This window comes from Pongo pygmaeus, chromosome 21 (genome assembly GCF_028885625.2).
Source record: "Pongo pygmaeus isolate AG05252 chromosome 21, NHGRI_mPonPyg2-v2.0_pri, whole genome shotgun sequence".
Taxonomy (NCBI): Eukaryota; Metazoa; Chordata; class Mammalia; order Primates; family Hominidae; genus Pongo; species Pongo pygmaeus.
The window spans coordinates 66,477,999-66,495,441 of record NC_072394.2 but is presented as its reverse complement, the minus strand read 5'-3'; the positions used below and the strand labels follow the sequence as shown (position 1 = coordinate 66,495,441).

Sequence of the window (17,443 nt, the reverse complement as noted above, 5' to 3'; positions counted from 1 at the left end):
AACTAGGGGAGGGCCAAAGGCTCGTTTGAGGGTGCTGGGAACATGCAATGCCTGTTTGAGTGGCGATGTGTGGTGTACATAGATAGAGTTCATTGAGCTGTATACGTATTTGCACTTTACATAAGGCTTAAAACGTTTTTGAAAATAATCTGGACAGATGACAATTTCATCACATTCTAACACAGAGTAAGTGACAACCTAATACATTTGTAAACAAAAAAACAAAGTACAGTTGATGTTTGGATCCCTTCTGAAATGCTCTCAAAGTGGTCTTTTGAAAATTATATCCAGACCAATTCAATATCCAGATGGTTTTGTGATGAAGACTCAGGAAGCAGCAAACTTGAGCCCTCCGAAGATGCCTTGTCCCCTGTCTGCCTTCCTGAAGCCAACTGCCAGTCCATTTGGTTCACGGCTGGTTTCTTGCAGACTTTGACACTATCATGAAGAGGTTCTGGAATGTTCCCTGGTACAGTGGCTATTTAGGACAGGTCCGATTCTCCTGCAGTGGAAAGTGCGCTCAGAGGGGACAGAGGAAGGGCCGAGGGCAGGGGTCCATGCAGCCGACTTCGCTTGGTGCAGAGAGGCCAGAGACCTCTGCTCTTCCCTGAGCTTTAGGGGAGGCCTCCAGTCTGGCATGAATGACTGCAGTGTTTTCACAGGTGCAATTCTGGACAGTTGCAGCCAGATGTCACTGAATGTCCTATTTTAGGGGGTCCATGCCAGCTTTGATAGCATTGCTTCTTGGTTACTCTTTTGGAAGTTGGCCTTTTCCTTGCGAGAACACCTGATTCCTGGCAAAGGGTTCCGTTTTTAGGACAGATCGCGAGAGTGCCTGTTTCCGCGTAATGATCTTTATGCTTTTTTATTTAATTACTGTTACCAAATGGACTTTAAGGCCATTTAATCCCAGTGTTTATGAGAATGAAACTATGTGATGTTAATTTTTTCTAAGATATATAGACTGTAAATCACAAATAAATCATGGAAGGTGTTGTTTCCAGTAAGAAATTATTTTAATAATGACAGCCAGTGAAATTCCCTCAGTGATCACAGTACTGTCAGTCAAATGTAGTGGGTTGAGCAGTGAACACCCCCTGAAAACAGAGGTCTCCGTCCTGATCCTCAGAGCTTGTGGATGTGACCCTTTGGAAAAAGGTGTGACCCTTTGCAGATGTGATGAAGGATCTCAAAATGAGGTCCTCCTGCATTGTCCAGATGGGTCCTAAGTCCAATCACAGGTGTCCTAAGAGAAGAGGAAGAGACACAGACACAGAGAGAAGAGGCCACACAGACGGTGGCAGAGACTGGAGTGATGTGGCCACAAGCCAAGGGACAGCTGGAGCTACTAGGAGCTGAAGAGGCCGGAGGGACCCTCCCCGGAGCCACTGGAGAGAGCCAGGCCGCGCTGATGCCTTGATCTCCAACCTCCAGAACTACAAGAGTGGACCGGGTTGTTCTGAGCCTCACGCTTTGTGGTGCTGCGTTACAGTAGTGACCGGAAAATCGAGCATTAAGAAAAAGCCGAAATGCATCGCAGGCAGCTTCAGAACATGCAGGTCTTAAGGGGACTGTCTGCAGCTGCAGCTCTGCCCTGGGCCCGTGGCGTTTATTCTCACAGGGTTATTAATGCTGAGTCCTGCTCATGTCCGTTCTAAGTCGTTTTTCTAGGGAAAAAAATACAGGGTTTCTATACAGAGATAAATATTTAACATGTAGGTCTGAATTAAATAAAAATGGCTAAAATATATAATTCAAAATTTTAATTTTCATGTTTATATAGGAAGAATAGAAACCATGAATGAATATATTCTCAAAAGAGTTGTTTTGGCCAGGCGCGGTGGCTCATGCCTGTAATCCCAGCACTTTGAGAGGCCGAGGCAGGTGGATCACGAGGTCAGGAGATCGAGACCATCCTGGCTAACACGGTGAAACCCCGTCTCAACTAAAAGTACAAAAAACTAGCCGGGTGTGGTGGCAGGTGCCTGTAGTCCCAGCTACTCGGAAGGTTGGGGCAGGAGAATGATGTGAACCCAGGAGGTGGAGCTTGCAGTGAGCCGAGATTGAGCCACTGCACTGCAGTCTGGGCGACAGAGCGAGACTCCGTCTAAAAAAAAAAAAACAAAAAACAAAAAAAGAAAAAACAAAAAGTTGTTTTGGGCCAGGCACGGTGGCTCACACCTGTAATCCCATCACTTTTGGAGGACAAGGTGGGAGGATCGCTTGAGCCCAGGAGTTCAAGACCAGCCTGGGCAACATGGCGAGACCTCATCTTGTTTAAAAAAAGAAAAAAAACTGTTTTAAATAAGCTAATCGAAAAACTCATTTCCTTGCTCTCCTTTTCCAGCCTAGAATATGTGGAGCATTTGCTCTGTTGGTGTGATAATGCGAGAACCAGGCGCTGTCAGGGTGAGAAGGGTGGCCTGGGGGACGGGGGCAGTAAAGAGAAGTCTCTTATTACTGACTTTCGGAGGAGAGCCAGGGGCACGGTGTGGCTGACAGAGGACAGGCCAGGAAGAGCTTGGGATTTCCTCCTCAGGAGCCGCTCGGGGGATGTGCAGTGGGGACATGCGTCCGAACACAGCCAGCTGGTCAGAGGTGCTGCCGTGCCAGGCGGGGCCTCTGGGGTTTTCTGTGTCTTGGCCACACAGACATGCTCCAGTTTCACAAAATGAGCGCTCCTGGCAGATGCTGAGTATCCTGTTAGAGCTGCCTTTTGGGAGATCCTTGTCATGGGGTGTGCCTGTCCACTGGAGCCCCCAGCACCTCAGTAGACCCTCCCTGCACGGCAAGTGGGGACTGCCGGTCAGGAGGGCAGGTGCTTATCCCACTTGTCAGAATTTATCTTCAGGAGGTGACAGAGGGCTGCAAAGACCCATCTGTAGGAGCCTCACTGAAGGGTCCACAAGGGTGAAAACAGAAACAAGTGTTCAGCAGTAGTGCCTGTTTAATAAATTATGATGTGTTCAAACATCCAAAAGCTGTGCGGTTAAAAATCCCGGCACTGAAAGGCGGTCACAGTATGCGGAGAGGAAGATGTCCTGCACACCGAGTACATCGTAATCCCAGGGTGCGGAGCCCTTGGCACATGCATGCGCCAGGCTTCAGGTGGGTCTCCTGGAGGGTCCTGTGGACGTGGCTGCTCCAGGCTCTCTCAGTGGCCCATGCCCAGGTCTGACGTGCTGGTATCTGGGTCTGAGTAGCATAACGGCATTGGGGGTGCTGAGGGTCCCCCAGGTTTTTGAGCCTGGCCCCAGGGCACGCACCATGGAGATGGTGGTGTGGAGTTCCTGCCACTGAGTGATGTTGGGTCTCAGGGTTGGGGGAAAAGAACTCGATTAAATGAGTCTGGCTGCTTCTCCCGCATCCAGCAAGAAGAGCCCAGGGCTTGAGTCACACCCACGTCTCCCATTTCGCCTGCACACTTTTGGGTCTGTATTACTCCACAGTGTTTGTTTCTTATCTGCCTCCAGGGAGGCGTCTGATGGGACACCACGCCCAGGGCCTGCTACCCACAGATGCTCAGTGGGGTCTGAGGGCTGGAAGGAGGGTCCTGCAGGGACTGGGCACTGTAGTCAGCATTGGCCGTTCTTACCCCTTGCCTCCTGCCTTTGGCCTGGGGGCTCTTGGTCTGTCCTCAGTGGAGGGATGGCCCCTTGGCCTGGATGGGAAGATCTGAGAGCTGGGGCTCCTGAGCTCCGTGGGGCTCAGCCTTGTTGGCACCGCCCCTGCCAGACAGTGGGTGGGACAGTTTATGCAGATGGTGGGGGAGCCTGGCCTGTCGCAGTGCCGACCAGCCCCCAGTGGGTGGCCGTGGGAGACAGCCCGTCCTGGCTGCTGGGCTGCGGGGTGGCACATCCCAGGCCCTGCTGACGCCTCGCGGGTCCCTCTCTTTCAGTGAATGAGTTCACGGTGATCAGGAAGAAGTTCAAGTGTCCGTACTGCAGCTTCTCGGCCATGCACCAGTGCATCCTCAAGCGCCACATGCGCTCGCACACGGGAGAGCGGCCCTACCCCTGCGAGATCTGCGGGAAGAAGTTCACGCGGCGCGAGCACATGAAGCGGCACACGCTGGTGAGTGCGGGGAGGGTCCGCGTGCCGCGCGCTGTGTGTGGCCACGATGTCTGGGCAGGCGGGTCCCGATGAGGGTGCAGACCGCCCCGGACCCCACACCGGGTCCACTCTGCACGGGGGGAAGACAGCAGGGCAGGGAGAGCCGCCCGGGTTAGCACAGGGCCCCTGTCTGCTCCGCCCTGGCCTCCTGGGTGTGTGTGGGCCACATGGCCCCTGCGGAGGCTTCGGCCCACCCTGCTCACCTGCTGGCCCCCAAGGCAGCCAGGCCTCGGCAAACTCAGCTCGCTCTGCTTGGAGCCCCCAGCCCTCAGCCACCTCTGCGCCACCCGCCCCCGCCCTGCCTCGGGAGGGGGAACCCTGTCCTGTGCCTGCCGACCTGTCTGCACCCACCGCGCCCACCCTGGAGCTCAGCACCGGCAGGTCGTTGTCAGGTAGCAGGTGTGGAGTGGATGGATTTGCTTGGGGAGGAAATAATAGAAAAAGGCACTCTGGGAACAGGGAGGCAGATTTGCCAAAAAAGGCCTGGCGAGGGCATCGCAAGTGGGTGAGATGAACCAGTGAGGCGGGTGGGGCACAGGCAGCCCAGAGCGGGGCTGCCCCAAGGGTTCGGGTTCGGGGAGTCCTGGGACGCCCACCCCGAGGCGCAGAGTGCAGGGGGAGCTCGTGGCGGGCAGCTGTGTGAGGAGAGGCAGTGGAGGCGGCCCCGGGCTCCGGGCTGAGGTGGGGCTGCTGTCGGGGCGGAAGAGGCTCTGGAGCATCGCTGCCAGTTTAGGAATCGCAGGAGAGTCAGCAGGTTCCGGAGCGGACCTGCAGGAGCCAGCTCCACTGGGAGACCCACCGGGGGGCGGGGCTTTACCGGGAGACCCACCGGGGGGCGGGGCTTTACGGGGAGACCCACCGAGGGGCGGGGCTTTACCGGGAGACCCACCGGGGGGCGGGGCTTTACCGGGAGACCCACCGGGGGGCGGGGCTTTACGGGAGACCCACCGGGGGGCGGGGCTTTACCGGGAGACCCACCGAGGGGCGGGGCTTTACCGGGAGACCCACCGGGGGGCGGGGCTTTACCGGGAGACCCACCGGGGGGCGGGGCTTTACGGGGAGACCCACCGAGGGGCGGGGCTTTATGGGAGACCCACCGGGGGGCGGGGCTTTACCGGGAGACCCACCGGGGGGCGGGGCTTTACGGGAGACCCACCGGGGGGCGGGGCTTTACCGGGAGACCCACCGAGGGGCGGGGCTTTACCGGGAGACCCACCGGGGGGCGGGGCTTTACCGGGAGACCCACCGGGGGGCGGGGCTTTACCGGGAGACCCACCGGGGGGCGGGGCTTTACGGGGAGACCCACCGGGGGGCGGGGCTTTACGGGGAGACCCACCGAGGGGCGGGGCTTTACGGGGAGACACACTGCGGGGCGGGCCGAGCGCCAGGGGTCAGGTTCTGTTGGTTTCTGCTTTTCCAGCGCAGTGGTGGATACCCATTTGTGGTAACGACCCCTGTGGGAGCTCCCTGAGGTCAAGCTGCAGAGCTAGAGGGGTGCAGGGCCCTGGCCTGCCCGTGTCTGCCTGGCCGGCTGTGGGTGAAGGGGCACTCCAGGCCCTTGGATGCCGCCTGGGATGTGTCCTGGAGTGGATGTGGGGCTGGGCTTAGTGCTGGGCTCTGGCCGTCCCTGATGCCCCCACATTTGCCTTTGGAAGGTGGAGGACAGTAGAGAAGGAACAGTCCTGGGAGGGTACCCTGGACCACGAGATGGCAGGTCTGCAAGGCCAGAAGCAGACCCACATCCACGCGGAGCCGCGGAGGCCCCAGCCTTGTTTTCCGTAGCTGAGGATGTGCTTCGGTTCACGCAGGCCACAGGGCTGATCTTACAAACCACTTATAAAAAGCCGCGGCGGGGGGGCGGGGTAGCTGCACCATGCCGACGTGTTTCCTATTCAGAGAAAATCGCATCTTGTTTTTTAAACTGATAGGTGCTAACACGTTTTAACAACATGGATTGCACCATCTTTCTTTATCAAATCCGTATTAACCTCTCAATAAGCGTTTTGATCCTGTTTGAGGTTCAGTGTGGCTGCCTGTTCCTTCTCGTTGGATAGGGTTAGGGTTTGTTTTTTTGTTTTTTGTTTTTTTTTTTTTTGAGACAGGGTTTCACTGTGTTACCCAGGCTGGAGTGCAGTGGCGTGATCACAGCTCACTACAACTTCGACCTCCCGGGCTCAAGTCATCTTCCCATCTCAGCCTCCCAAGTAGCTGGGACTACAGATGTGCACCACCATGCTCAGCTAATTTTTGCGTTTTGTGGTGATGGGATTTCGCTGTGTTGCCGAGGCTAGTCCCGAACTCCTGGCCTCAAGTGAGCCACCTGCCTCTGCTTCCCAAAGTGCTGGGATTACAGGTGTGAGCCACTGTGTCTGACCAGGGCTGGGATTTTAGTCCTGGGGTTCATGATTGGGCTTCAGGGGGTCATACTTCCCTGGAAAATGTACTTACAACATATGGAAAGCCAAGTGTGGTGGCACATGCCTGTAATCCTAGCACTTCGGGAGGCTGGGGCAGGATGATAGCTTGGGGCCAGGAGTTTGAGACCAGCCTGGGCAAAATAGTGAGACTCTGTCTCTACAAAAAATTAAAAAAAAAAAAAATTAGCCAAGTTTGGTACACACTTGTGGTCCCAGCTACTTGAGAGGCTGAGGCAGGACGATCACCTGAGCCCAGTGAGGTCGAGGCTGCAGTGAGCTGTGATTGCACCACTGCACTCCAGCCTGGGCAACAGAGTGAGACCCTGTCTCTAAAGAACAACAAACACAAGCAAGCATATGGGGCTTGACTTTTTCTGAGGAGAGGCTCTGCATGTAGCCTTCTCTGGGGTCCTGGACCTGAGAGCGTGGAGACCCGAGTGTGAGACAGCAGCTCCAGCCAGTCCAGCCACCACTTTCACCATGGCACTCGTGAGCACTGACTGTCAGCCCTTCCCTGGCCTGGGTGGCCCCTCTACCCGCTCCAGGAAGAGCACCAGTGGCTGGGGTAGGACCCCCCCCCACGCCTTGGCAGGGCCACATTTGGAGGGTGGGCCAGCCGTGCTCTTGCAACCACAGTGCCCCAGAGCCTCGGTGGGCTGCCAAGGTGTCCCATCTTCCTTCTTGCTTCCTTCCAGGGCATTTGCCCATTTGGATGAGTTCCCAGCCATCCAGCCCTGGCCACAAGGTCCCTGTGCCACCCCAAGCTGCCCCTGCTGCCTCCTCAGGTGCCCTGGCCCCAGCACACATGGGAGCCTAGGTCTCAAGGGGCCTCAGTGTTTTTCACTAGCCCCGCTCCAACCCTTCCTGGGCCTGTGTGCACCAGGTCACCGTATTGGGAAGTTTCTACTGTGGCTTGTCTTGAATTTTTGTTCTGGAAGTCTTTGGTTTAAAATATAGCAAAACAGGCTGGGCGCGGTGGCTCACGCCTGTAATCCCAGCACTTTGGGAGGCCGAGGCGGGCAGATTATGAGGTCAGGAGATCGAGACCATCCTGGCTAACACGGTGAAACCCCATCTGTACTAAAAACACAAAAAATTAGCCGGCCGTGGTGGCGGGCGCCTGTAGTCCCAGCTACTTGGGAGGCTGAGGCAGGAGAATGGCGTGAACCCGGGAGGCAGAGCTGGCAGTGAGCCCAGATCGCAACACTACACTCCAGCCTTGGTGACAGAGCAAGACTCTGTTTCAAAAAACATAAATAAATAAAATACAGCAAAACAAAAGCCCAAAGGAGCAGTCCTGGCACCAAGTTGTCTGAGGCTCTGTTTCAGATGTTTGGGCATCTGAGGTGGGCTGTGTGGTGCTGCCCTGGCCCTGAAGGCCACCAGCTGCCCCTGAAGGTCTCACATCACAGGTGCGGCCCCCATTCCAGGCCATGCTTAGAGCTCACATAGTTGCTTTGGCAGCAGACATTTGAGAAGTGAGGTCTTTATGGTTCCCGGTTTTGTGGAAGTTAGTTTTGTGGAAGTTATAGGCAACTCTGCCCTCAAGGAGGCGGGTCTAGAAGGGGAGGTCGGGCCGTGCTGGGTGGCCTGTGGGCCTGTGGATTCGGGACGCTGAGGCAGGAAGTATATAAGGGCCCCAGGCCTAGCCCCAGGATGGGGAGGTGGTAGCTGTGATGCCTGCCTGTCAGAGGTCTTTGCAAGTGTAGCGGGACCGTCTTCCGCCATGACACACATTGATTATATATGTACTTGCTCATAGGAGAAAACTGGTGAGTTTGGAATGGTTTAAGGAAGAGCTAAACTCACAAGCACATCCCAGCTTCAGTTCTCCGTGCAGCCTCAAGGCGCTGCAGGCCCCGGGAGACAGCCCTGCGGATGGAGGGAGGAGCCGAGGGGAGCCTGGGGTCAGTGCGGGGTTCAGCCTGGAGGACTGACCTGAGGCCAGCCCACCTCCGAGAAGCCCCTTGTGTGGACTTGGCCAGGGGCCAGGGGTTGCTATTGGGGTCCTCTGTGGGTCCTGCCGTCTCTGTCCTTGGAGGGCAGGGACAGGGGCTGTGCTGTGAGGGATCACGGCCAGCCCCCCAAGGCCTCCTCGAGTTGGCCTGGCCGAGGATGCCCGTGGGTGGGTACATGGGCCGCCTCTCCCTGTCCCTGGCCATGTCTCTCTGAGGTCTGCTTCTGCACAGCACAGGTGTCCCCGCCCACCCTCAGCAGAAGCCCACCTGGGGCCACATGTCCCCAGCAGTGTGTGGTGGTTCCCTCAGGCCTCGAGGCCGGTGCTGAGACCCTCCAGGAACCCAGCACCTCGCGTCCTGCCACATGGGCCCTCTTCAGGGTGCTGCCCCATCTCCCTGCCGGGCCCAGCACAGAGCACAGCACAACTGCCCCCCCCCGGCAGCCACACCTCCTCCTCTGACCATAAATGCTCATCTCTCTTCTTGTATGTCTCAGTTGACCTTGAAACAGCCTGAGAGTGGGGGAGTTGCCTCCTTTTCACGTTCCTGGGGTCAGGGTCAGGGGCTGAGGGGTCAGGGACTGAGGGGGTCAGGGGCTGAGGGGGTGTCCACGCAGCCAGGCTGAGGTGTGGGCCCACCTGCCCAGCTGGCAGCCCCCACCCCGGCCCGTCCCTGTATAGGGCGCACAGCCATGGCTGGGTACAGGAGGAGCTCTGTGAGCTCCAGTCCAATGCGGGGCCCTCAGCCTGTCCTGCAGGGAGGTTTGGAGGAAGCCAGGCTTTTAGGCAGAGGGGTGGTGTGACCCCCGTGAGAAGTGTGTCAACCCAGGGGGCCTCTGGTGGGGGTGCTTGGACACACAGTGTAGACGCCGAGACTGGCCCACCTAGGGGCTGGGTTTGTGGGGGAGGGGCACTGCCGCCCTCGTGCCAGCATCCCCTTGGGACAGGGCTGCGTTGGTGCCACCTGCAGTTCTGCCTGTGTGGCTCAATGATAGGAGCTGGGGCTCAAGGTCTGAGCACTCCTGTCTCTGCCCGCCTCCTCCACCGGGAGCCTCTGCCTGTGCAGATGCTCTGAGGGCCCGGGAGGCTGTGCCCCCCGACCCCAACTGGGCCCTGCTCACCCCCTGCCCCGCACCCCCCCCACCTTCACCGGGCCCTGCTTACCCCCTGCCCTGCCCCTGCAGGTCCACAGCAAGGACAAGAAGTACGTGTGCAAGGTGTGCAGCCGCGTCTTCATGTCTGCCGCCAGCGTGGGCATCAGGCATGGCTCCCGGCGCCACGGTGTGTGCACCGACTGTGCTGGCCGCGGCATGGCCGGGCCCCTGGACCATGGCGGCGGAGGTGGCGAGGGCTCTCCAGAGGCGCTGTTCCCAGGTGACGGGCCCTATCTGGAGGACCCTGAGGACCCACGAGGGGAGGCAGAGGAGCTGGGCGAGGACGACGAGGGCCTGGCCCCTGAGGATGCACTGTTGGCGGACGACAAGGATGAGGAAGACTCGCCGCAGCCGCGCAGCCCCCCGGGAGGCCCCGACAAGGACTTCGCCTGGCTTTCCTAGGCCTGCCCGCTGGCAGGGTCGGTGGCTGCCTCGCTTCGTCCACCTGTGTGTGTGTCCAGCGGGTCTCCACTGCGGGGCCAGGGCCATGCTCACCCCTCTCGCGGCTCCTCCTCTGCTTCCCCCTGAACCCACCCCCCACGGAAACCAGCCCTGTGGGCTCAGAAGCAGGTGCAACCCCAGCAAGAGGGGTGCTCTGGGACCAGACATGAAGTGAGTTGGGGGAGGGTACAGGGTGGGTTTGAGTGAAGGAAGAGCACGGTCCTAAGTCCCCAGCAGGTGGTGCGGGTGTGTGAGTGGCCCCTGTGATGGCCAACCTGGCTTGGACACATGATGGTCCTGTGGCCGGGTCCAGTGGGCACTGGGCGGGGTGGTGTGTTCGGCCCAGAGGCCCCCGGCCTGAGCAGGTGCAGAGTTTCACAGACACGCAGTCAGCCCGGCTGGAGCCTGCCCTCCCCTCCCCTAGCAGCCAGGTCACTGCCTGTGGCTGCAGCCGTGGCCCGTGGTGCAGCCGTGGCCCATGGCAGCCTGTAGAATCCAGGTGCACAGAGAGCCCTGCCACCCTCTTACCTCTGGGCTTTGGTGCTTAACACACAACACAGCTGCAGAACCCTGCTGGAGGCCGAGGGCTCCAGGTGCTATCTTAGGTGGACACAGCCCTGGGGGCTCCTTCCAGGAGGACCCTCAGCCCTGTGCCCTCCGCCACTTCAGGCCACACCAGGTTCCCTCTGCAAGGGCCTTGGCTCAGTCGTGTGCACTTCCTCGGAGAGCCTTGAGCTGCCGTGTCCACCCTGGGCTCTGCCCGTCCTGTTCGGCCCATGGCCCAGCCCGGCCGCTCCTGCTGACCCCTCCTGGACGGGCTGGAGCTGGGCTCCTGCCTTTGCTGCTAACACTGGAGGCGGTGTTCCTAACTGCAGCGTGCTGCTTACATCTCCCCGCGTGGGTAACCAAATTTCTAAGTAGTCAGAGACATATCGAGGTAGTTACATAAAATTATTTTGTTTGGCATTATTTTTCTCACTCGATGAAACTATATAGGGTTTTTTTTCCTTTAGCTTGTGGTCAAGTCCTCTTGCTGTGTTTTCAAAAGCACTCACATGTTCTTTCTTTTCCTGAGTGAAAAGCAAAGGTCCCACGGTATGTGCTGTGGTGCCTGGCTTTGGGGGTCCTGGAGGCAGGCTGCCCAGACTCACAGCCTCAGGACAGTTGCCACAGCCTGTCTGCTCGTTCAGGCTGCCTCTGACGCACTCACCACTAGGACATTCCATCCCTCACCCCCTTGTCTGGCACAGGCCACCACTGCGGTGCTGTGCCTTCGGATGGGAGGTGGGCGCGGTGGCCTCCTTCCCTCCAGGACCTGCCTGTGTGAAGACCCCCCCCCGGAGTGCTGAGCTTCAGGGCTGCATGGAAAGAGTTTTTACTCTCTTTTTCTAGCCTGTACACCAGGCTTTTCCCCACATTGTCAGGTAGAGCACCAGCTTCCCTGACCGTTGCTGCTCGGGGAGGGCTGGGGCTGGCCGGGGGTCCTGTGGAGGAGAGTACATGGAGGACTCCAGGTACAGCGCAGGAGTCACAGCTTTTGTTTTTTTGACATTGGCTCCCGGTTCTACCAATGACAGGGTGCCCTGGCTGGAGCTATCATCACACACACCCCTCAGCTCGGAGGCTGTGGGCTCCTCAAAGCTGGAGAAAGAGGCCAAGATTTTTCTGCACACGGAGTGTGGGGATAGGAACCGGGGAAAGCGCTGACCCCTCAGTGGTGAGCCCTGCCCACTCTTACTGAGCAAGGTGGGTGGCTCTGGCACGAGTTCCCCAGGGAGACAGCACGGCTACCAGGGAGCTCCAGCAGAGCCCTCCAGCCCTCACCCCAGGCCAGCCCTGCCCCGGCCTCTTTGAGAATTCTCAGAACTTTGTACCTTTCCCCTGATTTTTAAAGCCCTTTTCTAAACAGACTGACTTTCTTATAAAATACATTTGGAAACCAGACCTTTGCTACCCACCAATGTCTCTGGGTTTTGTACCAGTCCCTGCTCTCAGGCCACCCTGCCCAGGACCCGGGCCTGCCTCCCCCTCCACACTCAGGATGTCCTGCTCCGTCTGGCCGGCTCACTCCGTGTGGCCTGCCTTTGCTGACCGTTCTGGGGTTCCCCGTCGGAGCTACAGGGGCATTTTCTTCCCTAAAAACCAACAGTGTCCCACTGACCTCCCCAAGAGTTTGCCGCGTGGCAGATCTCCTGTTCCTGTTCGCAGTTTGCCGACTGAAGAGTGTGGGATTTCTGAGGCCCAGGTGAGCACGTCCATCTCAGGAGGCGTGGAGGGAAAAGACATGTCATGAAGGGTTTTTTTTTATGTGACTGATTTTTTTTTAAATCGATGTTCAAACTAATAAATATTTTTTTATGAAGAGGAAAAATGTGTAGATTACATTTCACATTTTGTATTTTTGTTTGTGTCTGTTTGTATTTTGGTGTTTGCAACACCAAAGTGGGAAATACAGTCCATTGGGGGTAGTGTTATTTGGGGGCGGGGAGGGGGCAGGGACACCACGATTTTTCTATCAAGCTCTGGATCCTGACCAGGTTGTACACTGGGGCTCTCTGAGCTTTGGGAAACAGGACACTGCCAGGGCTACGTAGGGACCTGACTCAGAAGACGCAGCTTACTGCTTCCAACTTTGCACATCTTCCTCTTTAAAAAACTGAGAAAATGCAAAAACTGGAACTTTTTGCAATATTATAAAAGATAATCTTATTTTAGCTCATTCTGTGACATGTGCAACTCTTAAGAAAGCCATACTTAATGGTGGTGTTTTTTATTTTTTAGATCTTATATTGTGTTTTGTATGCAGCCCTTTTAGAACTACTTGTAGTGAGGGTGCTGTGTGTGCTTTTCTTAAATATTTATTTTTTCAACATGCTTTCAACCTGTCAACAAAAACAAAACAGACAAAAAAAAAAGGGCAGTGTTTGAAGATTGTTGATTTTTTTCTGGGGATAATCTATATTATATTGACTTTCTATTATTATAAACCTGTGTTTGTATTGGAGATGTGTCTACTATTGGGGGAAGAGGTTCTCGTAATCGCTCGGTGGGAAATCATGGCTCTGCCGTCCTGCCTCTCTGTGGCCGTGGGTTCACGTGGCCTCTGCGGTGAGTTTCTGCCTAGGCGCCTGTGCGTTTCCTTTCTGTGACGGGATTAGCTTAGACATCCTTGCAAAGCGATCACTTTCAATAAATTGGGAAACTGCTGCTCCAGCAGATGCCTCCTGTGTCTCAAATGATCCTTCCTCCGGCCTCGCCTGGGGTGGCCGTGGCCGACGGGTGACCCTCGGCCCTCTGTGGGCGGCTGCCAGACTCCACCCACCTGCCCACCACAGGGTCCCAGCCCCACGGCCTTCCTCCCAAGAGGCAGACAAAGCTTCTGGAAAAACCTCAAATCTTTAATTTCTCTCTTCGCCTGGTGCAGCCCAGACGTGAGACACCTGAGCTTCAAAAACATGGTAAAAACAGCCCCAGGGCCCGAGAGCCATTGAGTTAAGTGCGAGTGGGGGAGTCCTCTCCCCAACACCCCTCAAAGTGCATCGGGACTGGCCCCCCCAAAGCTGGGCCCATAACACCCTTGATAAATCTATGGGCCGACAGGCGGGGGGTGGCTGCCCCAGGGCCCTTGGGGCTAAGGGGATAGCGTTGTGGTTTGGCTTTAGTGCAAAAAGCGTTTCTTCAGAGGCACTTTGAGTGGTGGGACCCCTCCCCGACCTGGGGGGTTCAGGGTCAGCCCCCACACCCCAATTAAAAGCAGACCCTGCAGCTGGTGAAGGCCAGCCCCTGGGGCTGTCCCGGAGCTATTTCAGCCCCGGGCCTGGAGAGGGTGGGGAGGGAGAAGGTGGTAGCTTATGTTCTTGAACGAGCCGGACTTAGTCCAGGAACCGCTGGCAGGCTTTCTTCCAGCGGCAGGCTGTGCACCACAGGTCCCGGCGCTCCATGCCATACACCTTCCGGCACTTCTTCGCATCGCCACGGGGCTTCCTGTGGGGGGGGCACAGGACATGGGGTGCTGTGAGACCAGGACCCTCCCCACCTGGTGCCAGCCGCAGGCCCTCAGCCCACACGCACCTCAGGGTGACCCCAATCCTGGAGGACAAGGCGGGCGGGCAGGCTCCGACTTCCGTGGGCTGCGGCTCCAGGCGGGCGGGCGTCAGGCAGCCCTACAGGGAGACACAGCCAGGGCTTCACTCCCCTCCAAGAGGGCCCTGAGACCCGCCCCAGCTGCCAACTGTGGCCTCACCCACCTGGTAGACACGGTCACTGTGACAGGACTGGGGGTTAGCAACAGCGCTCAGGACAGGGGGTGGGGGCAGGGGCGGGGCAGGCGGCCGCAGGGAACTAGGCAGGGCTGGGGGCTCCAGCAGCTCTGGCAGCTCCAGGCGGGGGAAGGCAGGTGGCATGGAGGCCGTGGGGGACACTGGAGTCAGGCTGGACAGCCCGTCGGTCAGCGTGTCCACACCAACATCCAGCTCTGTGTAGTAGAAGTCCTCCTCACCGTCACTCTGCTCAGGCTCTGCCTGCCTCCTGCGGGAGACACAGCCAGTGGGAGCTGAAGGGGTGGCCTGGCCGGGCCTCACAACCCCAGCCAGCCCGCAGCCCCCACCGCACCCCAGGCCCCGCCGCACCCCAGGCCCCGCCGCACCCCAGGTGCACCAGGCGGATGTGTCTCTGCATCGCAGACGCCGTGCTCAGCACCTTCCCGCAGCTCTTCCACAGACACTGGAACATGACCTGGGCCGGGCTCTGCAGCAACAGGGGCCAGGGTCAGGCTCAGCCGCCATACCGGCCCCTCCCTGGGGACCGCCCCCAAGCTCACCTTCCTTTTCCTCAGGGTGGGCTCCCCGAACAGAAAGTGGGCTGCCTCGGGGGGCAGTGGGGGTGATGGGGTGGACGGAGAGGACTGGTCACTGGCCAGGTCCCAGCCCCAGTCTCCACTGTTGCTGCTGCTGCTGTAGCTGCCTGGGGGCCGCACCAGGGCCTCCTTCCAGGGCTCCAGGCCAGGCTCTGTGGGGACACGGGCCGCCCGCCTTAGAACTTCGGGTGGGTCCAGGGAGTCTCTAACCCTGAGCTGCCCCTGTTCACCACATCCGGTGAGACTGGTGGGCAGAGCGTCTTGGAGGAGCTGGCCCCAGGGCTTGGGGAGAAACCCCCCCAGCACAGGAAAGGGTCGACAGACGTGTGTGGCCAGCCACGTGGAGGTGAGCAGGTTAGGGAGGCCAGAAGGCCTGGGTCCTGCCTCTTTGGCCTCAGTAAGGGGCACTGAGGGTGCGGGAGTCCATTTTAGAAAGAAGGCCCTGGTTTGAGGGCTCTGCTTACCCCACAGAAGCTGGGTGGCTGTAGGTTCTGAGCCCTGTCCCCACCGACACCCCTAAATGCAGACATCTGAGTCTTACCTGGGCTGAAGGCTGCAACTGGGGCCCCCAGAAGAAGAGGGCTGGTGGACAGGCTTGTAAGGGCAGCGGCAGCCATGACCTCGTCCAGCCGGGCTTTTCCTGGGGTGGCTCTGGAGGAGATGGGGGCGGGGTGCCGGTGACCCAGCCAGAGCTCTGGGCCCCTCCCCTCGTCGGTCCACGTGCAGGCCTGGGCACGCGTGCACACCAGGCTCCCCACTCCCAGCCCTGGGCATGAGACCTGGCTCCTCCCCCAGCTCAGGTTGCAGAGAGAGCTGAAAGCCACCCGGAGCCGCCAGGAGCAGGGCCAGGGTCTCCTGAAGCCTGAGTTCTCCACATCGCGGGCTTGGCTCCACTGTGGTTCCTTCAGACCCTGGGGCTGGGCAGGGGTCTGACGCCCTGGCAGAGGGGCGGGCCAGGCCCAGGCCTCCCCCCATCACACATTAACCAGGGTTGTGCAACAGCAGCTGTGGGCCTCACGCCAGGCCTGGGAGGTGGGAGTGGCCAGCAGCCGGCAGCAGCCAGGGGGAGACTGGGCTGGAAGCACGGGCAGTTCCCCAGGCCCCAGCGAGCCAGGCCCGGGCCCGCCCCTGCCCTGGCAGCCAGACCGAGGTGTCCAGCCTGGTAGGGGTTGGCAGGTGGCCGTCAGGAGCCCCAGGGATTCCTGGACAGCCGCCCCATGCCGACCGCGCAGCCTCTTCTGCACGGAGACGCACAGCCACCCCCTCCCGGTTCTGAGCTCTAGCCCCGAGGAACTGCGGTGGAGGGAGGTGTAGGGACTCCGAGTCATCGATCATTTCTGCTCAGCTCCTCCAGGGCTGAAGAGCTTGGGGGTGGCTGGTGATTACAAACCTGGGGCCCTGACCTGGCCTCCGTCGGGGCCCGTGTCTCCGCACCCCACCCACCGCCCCCGCGCACACCGAGTCCCGCGGCACCGGGCCTCCCGCTCACCTCTGCGCTGGGACGGGGATGTGCGCCGACGGAGTCCGGGGCCCCGCCGCCGCCCCCGTCCACGTCCGGGGGGCCCCCAGGTCCGAGGCCCGCGGCTCCGACTCCTGCGGCCGCGCGAACTCCAAGCCCGCGAAGCCGCCGCCTACGGAAGAGCCCTGCGGATGGGGAGGGGGCAGACTCAGCGGAGGCGGCGGCCCGGGGAGGGGGGGGTCCCTCAACCTCCGCCGCGGATCCGCTCGGCGCCCGCCTCGAAAACCGGCTGCGGCCGGTGTGGACGGCGCGGCCCCGCCCCCGGCCCCGCCCCCAGCCCGGCGCGGCGGGAAGGGCTCCCCGGCCGTCCGGCGCAGCCCCGGCGGGACCCACGGACACGCGCGGACCGACGCGGCCGCCCTCCCCGCTGCCCCGCCCCCGGGGGCCCGAAGTTTGGGCAGCACTGACGCCATCTTTGCAGCGAGAGAAACTTGGTCGGCGCCCCCGCCCACCGGCGCCCGGTACCTGCGGCGGCGTGGGCACCGTCACGGGCGCGGCGCGCGGCCCCGGACCCTCTGCGCGCAGCCACGGCGCCTCGGCCCGCAGCGCACTGGGGTCCCGGCCGGCGGCGCGGGGCTGGGGGCGCTCCATGGCCGGCCGGCCGGGCGCCGAGGCTGCAGCGGCGAGGGCTGACTCTCAGGACGCGGCCCCGGGCCGGGCCGGGCTGGCCGGGCCGCCGACCCCCGCCCTGGATCCGGCCGCCGCCCGCGCCGCGCCGCCCGGAGGCTGCCCGGCCCGCCCCGCCCCGCCCCGTCCCGTCCCGCCCCGCCCCGCCCCGTCCCGTCCCGGCGCGCGCATTGGCCGCGCGGCGTCCACACCGCAGGCGGGCGGGCCCGGCCGGCCGCGCTCCCGCTGGCCCGCTCTTCGAGGCCCCGCCCCGGCCCGCCCCCTCCGGGTCGCTCCCGCGCTGGCCTAGGGAGGGAGACCCGGCCAGGCCCAGCTCCGAGGCCTCCGCCCACCCCGCGCGCCCGCGCGCCTCGCCGGGGA

The 17,443-nt window shown here is 60.2% G+C and overlaps 2 protein-coding genes across 7 annotated transcripts in view; one reads left to right on the top strand and one right to left on the bottom strand.

The window, feature by feature from the left end:
- ZBTB46 (zinc finger and BTB domain containing 46) overlaps window positions 1–13,295 on the top strand; it is a 92,379-nt gene extending 79,084 nt beyond the window's left edge. For all 5 annotated transcript variants that reach the window (XM_054467294.2, XM_054467292.2, XM_054467291.2 and 2 more), the window contains 2 exons: window positions 3,899–4,074; window positions 9,672–13,295. In XM_054467294.2, the coding sequence (XP_054323269.1) occupies window positions 3,899–4,074; window positions 9,672–10,043 (548 nt within the window). In that variant the 3' untranslated portion in view covers window positions 10,044–13,295. The remainder of the gene's footprint in view (window positions 1–3,898; window positions 4,075–9,671) is intronic.
- A 164-nt stretch (window positions 13,296–13,459) lies between these two features.
- Window positions 13,460–17,186, bottom strand: SLC2A4RG (SLC2A4 regulator). 2 transcript variants are annotated; one of them, XM_054467296.2, is made up of 8 exons: window positions 16,922–17,186; window positions 16,427–16,581; window positions 15,479–15,588; window positions 14,902–15,089; window positions 14,728–14,828; window positions 14,330–14,609; window positions 14,154–14,245; window positions 13,460–14,066 (listed from the first exon to the last, which is right to left on the bottom strand). In XM_054467296.2, the coding sequence occupies exons 1-8, from the start codon at window positions 17,045–17,047 to the stop codon at window positions 13,955–13,957; spliced, it is 1,164 nt and encodes a 387-aa protein (XP_054323271.1). In that variant the 5' UTR covers window positions 17,048–17,186; the 3' UTR covers window positions 13,460–13,954. The 2 variants fall into 2 exon arrangements, with proteins under 2 accessions (XP_054323271.1, XP_054323270.1); XM_054467295.2 differs by lacking the exon at window positions 16,922–17,186 and having other exon boundaries at window positions 16,427–16,907.
- Between the last annotated feature and the right edge of the window lie 257 nt (window positions 17,187–17,443).

Coding starts and splice junctions, on each gene's coding strand:
- SLC2A4RG (XM_054467295.2), bottom strand. CDS start 16,869: ATGGCGTCAGTGCTGCCCAAACTTCGGGCCCCCGGGGGCGGGGCAGCG. Junction 14,610..14,727: donor ATCCGCCTGGTGCACCTGGG/GTGCGGCGGGGC, acceptor TGTCTCCCGCAG/GAGGCAGGCAGAGCCTGAGC. Junction 14,067..14,153: donor AGGATTGGGGTCACCCTGAG/GTGCGTGTGGGC, acceptor CCCCCCCCACAG/GAAGCCCCGTGGCGATGCGA.